This window comes from Melanerpes formicivorus, unplaced genomic scaffold (assembly GCF_026170545.1).
Source record: "Melanerpes formicivorus ecotype bairdi unplaced genomic scaffold, bMelFor1.0.p_v2 SCAF_87, whole genome shotgun sequence".
Lineage (NCBI taxonomy): Eukaryota > Metazoa > Chordata > Aves > Piciformes > Picidae > Melanerpes > Melanerpes formicivorus.
Window position 1 is genome coordinate 1,728,335 of NW_027142439.1, and position 9,242 is coordinate 1,737,576.

General features: G+C 54.0%; 1 protein-coding gene across 4 annotated transcripts in view; it reads right to left on the reverse strand.

Moving 5' to 3' along the window:
* LRCH1 (leucine rich repeats and calponin homology domain containing 1) overlaps positions 1–7,698 on the reverse strand; it is a 113,804-nt gene extending 106,106 nt beyond the window's left edge. For 3 of the 4 annotated variants that reach the window (XR_010990694.1, XR_010990693.1, XR_010990692.1), the window contains exon 1: positions 7,265–7,698. Coding sequence is in view for 1 of the 4 variants with exons in the window: in XM_068165214.1 (XP_068021315.1) it covers positions 7,265–7,517 (253 nt within the window). In the remaining 3 variants the exon portion in view is untranslated. The remainder of the gene's footprint in view (positions 1–7,264) is intronic. The other variant, XM_068165214.1, reaches the window with a different exon arrangement.
* Between the last annotated feature and the right edge of the window lie 1,544 nt (positions 7,699–9,242).

Genomic DNA, 9,242 nt, shown 5'->3' on the forward strand with positions numbered 1-9,242 from the left:
AGCAGAGCGGCGCAGGAGCAGAGCGGCGCAGGAGCAGAGCGGCGCAGGAGCAGAGCGGCGCAGGAGCAGAGCGGCGCAGGAGCAGAGCGGCGCAGGAGCAGAGCGGCGCAGGAGCAGAGCGGCGCAGGAGCAGAGCGGCGCAGGAGCAGAGCGGCGCAGGAGCAGAGCGGCGCAGGAGCAGAGCGGCGCAGGAGCAGAGCGGGGCAGGAGCAGAGCGGGGCAGGAGCAGAGCGGCGCAGGAGCAGAGCGGGGCAGGAGCAGAGCGGGGCAGGAGCAGAGCGGCGCAGGAGCAGAGCGGCGCAGGAGCAGAGCGGCGCAGGAGCAGAGCGGGGCAGGAGCAGCGCGGCGCAGGAGCAGCGCGGCGCAGGAGCAGCGCGGCGCAGGAGCAGCGCGGCGCAGGAGCAGCGCGGCGCAGGAGCAGCGCGGCGCAGGAGCAGCGCGGCGGCAGGAGCAGCGCGGCGGCAGGAGCAGCGCGGCGGCAGGAGCAGAGCGGGGCAGGAGCAGAGCGGGGCAGGAGCAGAGCGGGGCAGGAGCAGAGCGGGGCAGGAGCAGAGCGGCGCAGGAGCAGAGCGGGGCAGGAGCAGAGCGGCGCAGGAGCAGAGCGGGGCAGGAGCAGAGCGGCGCAGGAGCAGAGCGGCGCAGGAGCAGAGCGGCGCAGGAGCAGAGCGGCGCAGGAGCAGAGCGGCGCAGGAGCAGAGCGGCGCAGGAGCAGAGCGGCGCAGGAGCAGCGCGGCGCAGGAGCAGCGCGGCGCAGGAGCAGAGCGGCGCAGGAGCAGAGCGGCGCAGGAGCAGAGCGGCGCAGGAGCAGAGCGGCGCAGGAGCAGAGCGGCGCAGGAGCAGCGCGGCGCAGGAGCAGCGCGGCGCAGGAGCAGCGCGGCGGCAGGAGCAGCGCGGCGGCAGGAGCAGCGCGGCGGCAGGAGCAGCGCGGCGCAGGAGCAGCGCGGCGCAGGAGCAGCGCGGCGCAGGTTGGAAGAGACCTTCAAGATCATCGCGTCCAACCCATCAACCAATCCAACACCACCTAATCAACTAAACCATGGCACCAAGCACCCCATCAAGTCTCCTCCTGAAGAAATGTTCTATCTTATCTCTACAAGCAAGATGTGGTCAATGCAAAGAAAAGCCACATAAACTGCACAACAGTGACAGGTATAGTTAAGCTGCTACAGTTACTATGGAATGTAGCTGCAATATCACAGTATCACAGTATCACTTAGGTTGGAAAGGACCTCGAGGATCATTGAGTCCAACCTATCAACACACACCCCATGACTAGACCATGGCACCAAGTGCCACGTCCAATCTCCTCTTAATAATAAGAACTTGACAAGTCAAACAAGGCAGTTCGAGCTATTAAAGACCATCAAGCTACATCCCTTTCAAAAGTGTACTAATTACTATAGAAAAACTCACTTTTAACTCAGGGGGAAATGAATAGAGAGAAGAGAGAATGCAAAGTTTAAGAAGCCCTATGAGGAGAGGCTGAGGGAGCTGGGGTTGCTTAGCCTGGAGAAGAGGACGCTCAGGGGAGACCTTCTTGCTGTGTACAACTCCCTGAAGGGAGGTTGTAGCCAGGTGGGGGTTGGTCTCTTCTCCCAGGCAACCAGCACCAGAACAAGAGGACACAGTCTCAAGCTGCACCAGGGCAGGTTTAGGCTGGGTGTTAGGAAGAAGTTCTTCCCAGAAAGAGAGATTGGCCATTGGAATGTGCTGCCCAGGGAGGTGGTGGAGTCACCATCACCGGAAGTGTTTATGAAGAGACTGGATGAGACTTGGTGCCATGGTTTAGCTGATGAGATGGTGTTGGGTGATAGATTGGACTCAATGATCTCAAAGGTCTTTTCCAACCTGGTTAATTCTATTCTATGTAAAATTTCACTTTTAACTTCAGGGGGAAAAAAAATCACAGTATCACTAAGGTTGGAAGAGACCTCAAAGATCAATGAATAGATGAAATGAATAGAGAGAAGAGAGAATGTAAAGTTTAACACTTCTGAGTACCTTAAGTAGGTCTGAGGAAGACAGAACTTCTCCAGAAAGCAAGCTTTGTTTGATAGGAGCTGCAGACTGTGTTCTCAATCCAAAAACATAGTATCATAGTATCAGTCAGGGTTGGAAGGGACCACAAGGATCATCCAGTTCCAACCCCCCTGCCATGGGCAGGGACACCCCACACTACATCAGCCTGCCCACAGCCTCAGCCAGCCTGGGCTTAAACACCTCCAGGGATGGGGCCTCAACCACCTCTCTGGACAACCCATTCCAGGGCTTCACCACTCTCATGGGGAAGAACTTCCTCCTCACCTCCAGCCTCAATCTCCCCACCTCCAGCTTCATTCCATTCCCCCTACTCCTATCACTACCTGAGATCCTGAGAAGTCCCTCCCCAGCCTTCCTGTAGGCCCCCTTCAGATACTGGAAGGCCACAATGAGGTCACCTGGGAGCCTTCTCTTCTGCAGACTGAACAGCCCCAACTCCTTCAGTCTGTCCTCACAGGAGAGGTGCTCCAGCCCTCTGCTCATCCAGTGGCCAATATCTAATGATAAAACACTGTCAAGATGCAGGCACAGTTTCAGTTTTCTGGAAATGCCCAGCTCCTCAGATTTCCAAGCTTGTATCTCCAAACTAGCCTTCTCTAAATCAAGGACTGACTCTGTGTTTCAGTGAGATTAGCCTCTTCCAGCAAAAGAAAAGCTTTAAAATTGGAAGGCTACCCTTCCCCCAAACACCAAAGTTTCAGGGCTTCAGAAACACATCAAATCCAAAAGTGAAAGCCACTCATTGCAAGGACATATTCCAAGAAGCAGAAGAAAGCACTGTTTTAATGCCATGAACATTTATGGAGAGGAAGCCAAGAGAGAAAATTCCCATCAAGAGTTTGCCCCAAGAGCTTCTGGGTGTAAGCCAAGCACGTCTTCTGTTTATATATCCTACTTATGTAATGTAACACATGGAAAGGAACACAGATCTTTAGGAAATACATCAGCACAGGACTCAATTCACAAGTCAAACAATTCCTATTAAACAGTTATGACACACTTACAAACAAAAATATATAGACCATGGCACGGTTCTTCTAAAAGGTGAACAGGAAAAGCAGGCTGCAGCGGTTACTACACTAAGACAGAAGCTGCTCTACACCACTGTTTATACCAAGCAAAACAAAAACTAAACTCTCACTCTACATTAACTTTCACATTGAATGTCTTCTGTGTGACCTTTGACAAAAGCACATTAACACTTGAAGGCAAAGATTACTTTTTTCCCCAAGCTCTCCCCTGAACAGATGATTTTAGCATAGAACTTAAGCATGTAACAAGCAGGTAGTACCTACATACATGAGAGACAGCTCATGCTTGTACAAAACATAGTTACATAATACAGAAATATTAACATAGAATAGAGAGAAGAGAGAGAAGAGAAGAGAAGAGAAGAGAAGAGAAGAGAAGAGAAGAGAAGAGAAGAGAAGAGAAGAGAAGAGAAGAGAAGAGAAGAGAAGAGAAGAGAAGAGAAGAGAAGAGAAGAGAAGAGAAGAGAAGAGAAGAGAAGAGAAGAGAAGAGAAGAGAAGAGAAGAGAACGAGACGAGGTTGGAAGAGACCTTCAAGATCATCATGTCCAACCCATCAACCAATCCAACCCACCCAAACAGCTAACCCATGGCACCAAGCACCCCATCAAGTCGCCTCCTGAACACCTCCAATGACAGCGACTCCACCACCTCCCTGGGGAACAGAATAGACCAAACCAGGCTGGAAGAGACCTTCAAGATTATCGTGTCCAATCTATCATCCAACACCACCTAATCAACTAAACCATGCAACCAAGCACCCCATCAAGTCTCCTCCTGAACACCTCCAATGATGGTGACTCCACCACCTCCCCAGGCAGCCCATTCCAATGGGCAATCACACCCTCTGTGTAAAACTTCTTCCTAACCTCCAGCCTAAACCTCCCCTGGCACAGCCTGAGACTGTGTCCTCTTGTTCTGGTGATGGTTGCCTGGGAGAAGAGACCAACCTCTGCCTGTCTACAACCTCCCTTAAGGTAGTTGTAGACAGCAATAAGGTCTCCCCTGAGCCTCCTCTTCTCCAGGCTAAGCAACCCCAGCTCCCTCAGCCTCTCCTCACAGGGCTGTGTTCCAAGCCCCTCACCAACTTTGTTGCCCTTCTCTGGACATGCTCCAGCAAGTCAACCTCCTTCCTAAACTAAGGAGCCCAGAACTGGACACAGTAGTACCTACATACATGAGAGACAGCTCATGCTTGTACAAAACATAGTTACATAATACAGAAATGCTAACACAAAACCACAACTAACAGTTTGGAGCAATGTCATGGCAAGCCAAACAAGGTAACTTTCTGGGTTTCCAAACCACTCATCAGAGCATGTCTTCAACAGTTAAAAAACAAAGAAAGCAACAAAAGATTTTGAGGTCTTTTCCAACCTTATTGATTCTATGGTTCTATGATTTTGTTTGGGGAAACAAGCTGCAAACCATTTTTCTAACTGCATACACTGTATCCCTTATCCCTTTCACTATCACATCTGCTGCTGGTTTAGCATGGCAATTCCTGCTACCAATTCATGGTAGTTTCATTCATCAAGTCTCCTTCATACTTCTCTTTTATTCTCACAACGATGTAGGTGTTCATATGATCACAGTGAAACCCATTCAGGAACAGCAAACAAGTGACAAAGCTAAGTAACAACTACATATGACACCTACCACACATCTAAAGCATTACTCTGCTTCTGGTGGCTGGGACAGATTTAAGTATCATAGTATCAGTCAGGGTTGGAAGGGACCACAAGAATCAGCTAGTTCCAACCCCCCTCCCATGGGCAGGGACACCCCACACTACATCAGACTGGCCACAGCCTCAGCCAGCCTGGGTTTAAACACCTCCAGGGATGGGGCCTCAACCACCTCCCTGGACAACCCATTCCAGGGCTTCACCACTCTCATGGGGAAGAACTTCCTCCTCACCTCCAGCCTCAATCTCCCCACCTCCAGCTTCATTCCATTCCCCCTAGTCCTAGCACTACCTGAGACCCTGAGCAGTCCCTCCCCAGCCTTCCTGTAGGCCCCCTTCAGACACTGGAAGGCCACAATGAGGTCACCTGGGAGCCTTCTCTTCTCCAGACTGAACAGCCCCAACTCCTTCAGTCTGTCCTCACAGGAGAGGTGCTCCAGCCCTCTGATCATGTATGCACTCAGCACATTCGAAGAGGCATAAATGCCCTCATGTGCAGGAGTCATTGAGAATTTAGGTTCATGTTATCACAAGTTTGCATGCAGGTATAGCACCTGCTGTTTTGTGAGACAAGAACAAGTGACTACATGTCTGCTGCTCTGCTGTTACAACACAACTATCTTCAGCAGGCAAACGGGGACACAAAAGGGCATGCGGAGGCAGCACACTAAGGATCTTAGGAATACACTAATATATTCTTCTAGTGTGGGTTTGTACTGTTCTACTTAGAGGCACCATGTAAAGAACATGCTAGGTTCCGGCATCTGTCACAAACAGGGGCAGCGAAACAGGCATGACCTTTGGTAGGAGTCCGCCACCTCAGGTGAGAAACAAGTGTGTCTTATTGCATGTTCGAAGGAGCATGCGAGAGCAAGAGAAATGCAGACTAGTAAATGCAAACTGGATACACCTCCCTTCACCAACTCTTGTCTGCAGGGCTGTCAGGCCTGCCCCCTCTGCAGATTTATGTAATGATGGTGTCCCCCACTGTAGAACAGATACAGTGCCTGTGAAGACAGGGATTTCTCTCCACATTCATCTTGGAGAACAGCATTGCATACCAAGCTGGAACTATGGCTACAGGGTAGAATAGAATAGAATAGACCAGACCAGGTTGGAAGAGACCTTCAAGATCATCGCGTCCAACCTATCACCCAACACCACCTAATCAACTAACCCATGGCACCAAGCACCCTGTCAAGTCTCCTCCTGAACACCTCCAGTGACGGCAACTCCACCACCTCCCCAGGCAGCCCATTCCAATGGGCAATCACTCTCTCTGTGTAAAACTTCCTCCTGACCTCCAGCCTGAACTTCCCCTGGCACAGCCTGAGACTGTGTCCTCTTGTAGACGGGTGGGTGTCAATTCCAGTGTCAGACAAGTGGCATCTGTGCAAGGCAGCATGCTTTCTGGGGTAGCTGGAGAGCCAAGTGTTTCTATGGACATGTCTCCATCGGTGGCATACGGACAGGTGAAATGCTCAGCAGCACACAGAATCACTAAGGTTGGCAAAGACCTCAAAGATCATCAAGTCCAACCTGTCACATGAGTGCCCTAATGTGGTCACATCCAGTCAGAATAGAATAAACTAAAAAAAAAGGCAGAGTCAGAATAAACCAAACCAGGTAGGAAGAGACCTTCAAGATCATCGCGTCCAACCCATCAACCAATCCAACCCACCCAAACAGCTAACCCATGGCACCAAGCACCCCATCAAGTCTCCTCCTGAACACCTTCAATGACGGCGACTCCACCACCTCCCCGGGCAGCCCATTCCATAGGGCAATCACTCTTTCGCACACCCCCTCCATGCCACACCAGGTGGGCGCAGCTGCATGCAGTGGGACGGAAGGAGCAGGTATCCGACCCGGCAAGCAACTACGCATTCCTCATGCAACCGATTCAAAGGTGGGCTGCCCGCCACGTCAAGCCGCAGCGGTCAGGCAAGGGTGGCACAGAGAGGCACATTCCCCGGAGGGAGGAGAAGACAGGTGCGAGCAAGTATCCCACACACAAACTCCCTCGGCGTGCCACGGGAGAGCCAGCTCTGCCTCGCCAAACGCGGGCGGGGAGGGGGGGGCGAGGAGGGTGCGCAGCGATCCAGCCATATGGGACCAAACACCTACCTCATGCACCAAGGCGGCGGGGAGAACAGAAAGCACAGGCAACGCGGGGAGCCGGGAGAGGGCTCGGCTTCCGTGTGGGGACGGGCTCGGGAGAGGGCGAACGCCTCCTGCCACCACGGCTGAATAAAAGGGAGGGCGAACGCTCCGTGCCACGGAGACTGACTGAAAAGCATGAATAAAGCCTCCGGGGGAGGCTGTAGGGCACCAGGATGACAGAGGGCGGGAGGAGGGGGGTGGGAAGGGGGGTCGCCGGGATTAAATCGCTGGGAGATCCACTTTCCCCCCTCCCGCCTCTCCAGGCGGATACCGGCGCCGGCCGCCCCCCTCCCTCCCTCCCTCTCTCCCTCCCTTCCGGGCCCCCGCTTCCTCGCCTGGCCTCACCTGCCCGCACCGTATCGGAAAGGTCGTGACTGAGGGTGGCGGCGCTACGCGGGAACTCCTTCAGGTTCCTGCCGCTCAGGTTGAGCTCCCCGGAGTGCGCTGCCTCCTCCAGCGCCCGCTCCAGACCGCGTTTCAGCGGTGCCTGCAAACCCAGCGACCCGCTGCCGCCGCCGCCGCCGCCGCCCACTCCGCCAGTCGCCGCCGCCAGAGCGACGGCGGGGAAGGGATGCGACTCGCTTCCTAGCGTCGCCATCTTTCCCCTCGCCCGCCTCGCCGCTGGGGGTATCCAAGAGAGCGGCCGGACCTGCTGCTTCTCTCCCTTCCTCCACCTCCTCCTCCTCCTCCTCCCGCTGGCTGTGGTGGCGGCCCCGCCGCCGTGAGGGGGAGGGAGAGCGGCAGCGCAAGCAAGAGGCGGAGGCGAACGGCCCGGGCGAGGTGTCCCCACTGCGCATGCCCCGCTGCACCACCGCCCTCTTCCCCCGCCGCCGTGCGCGCAGGGTGGGGCGTTGTGGCGCCACCTAGCGGCAGCGCACCCTGCTGCTGCTGTGCCGCTGCTGACCACCGCCCGGGAGTTTTCCCCAGCACCTCGCAGAGTCACAGAATGTTCACCTTTGGAAGGCACTTCAAAGGTCATCTAGTTCGAAGCTCCCTGCCGTGGGCAGGGACACCTCCACTAGATCAGGCTGCTCAGAGCCATATCCAGCCTGTCCTTAAAAACCTCCAGGCATGAGGCTTCTAACACCTCCCTGGGCAACTTGTGCCAGTATCTCACAACCCTCGCAGTGAAGAACTTCTTCCTAACACCCAATCTGAATTTACCCACTTCTAGTTTTGCTCCATTCCCCCTAGTCCTACCATTACCTGACACCCTAAAATGTCCCTCACCAGCTTTCTTGTAGGCCCCCTTAAGATATTGGAAAGCCACAATAAGGTCTCTTCTCCAGATGAACAGTCCCAGCTCTCTCAGCCTGTCTCTATAGGAGATGTGCTCCAGCCCTCTGATCATCCTCGTGGCCCTTCTCTGGACACCTTCCAGCACCTCCACATCCCTCTTGGAATAGGGGCTCCAGAACTGGAGGCAGGACTCCAGGTGGGGTCTCACCAGGGCAGAGTAGAGGGGGAGAATCACCTCCCTTGAGCTGCTGGCTGTGCTTCTTGTTGCAGCCCAGGATGTGATTGGCTTTCTGGGCTGCAAGTGCACACTGCTAGCTCGCATTCAGCTTCTCATCCACCACCACCCCTAAGTCCTTTTCTTCAGGGCTGCTCTCAAGCCAGTGACTGCCAAGCATATATTGGTGCTTGGGATTGCCCCGACCCAGATGCAGGACCTTACACTCAGCGCCACTGTCCGTGTTGCTGACGAAGATTTTAAACATGACTGGTTCCCATACTGATCCCTGAGGGACTCCACTTGTCTCTGGCTTCCACTTGGACATGGACCCATTGACAGCCACTCTTTGGGTGCAGCCATCAAGCCAGCTTTTTTTATCCACTGAGTTTCCCATCCATCAAACCCATATTTTACCACTTTGGAGACTAGAATGTCTTGCTTTGATTCCTTCTCCCATCTCTCTGTCCCATCAAGCTAAGGGGAGAGGATGTGCAGCAATTTGTGGCCGGGTGGTGCGAAACCACAGTGGAAGCGTGCAGGCAGGCACGCCTGTGCCCAGGCTGCAGGCAGCATTTGAAAGTTAAAAGCTGCAGTGGCTGTTGCCACTGAACTAGGCCCTGAGGAGCACCTGCCCTGCAGAAGGCTTTTCTGTGACTTGCTTCTCCTGCAGGGACTCCTTCCCACATATGTGTGGCCCCCAGGAACAACTTGCCAAGGAGCGACCCTGAAAGGTGTCATTTGGAGCAACAAAGCACAGGCACCATAATCAGTTCAGTCTTCAGTGAAACAACCCTTCAAGTGAAACAACCCTTCAAGTGAAACAACCCTGAGTGGGCAAGGGTATAGGTTTCAGTTTATTTCCCCTTC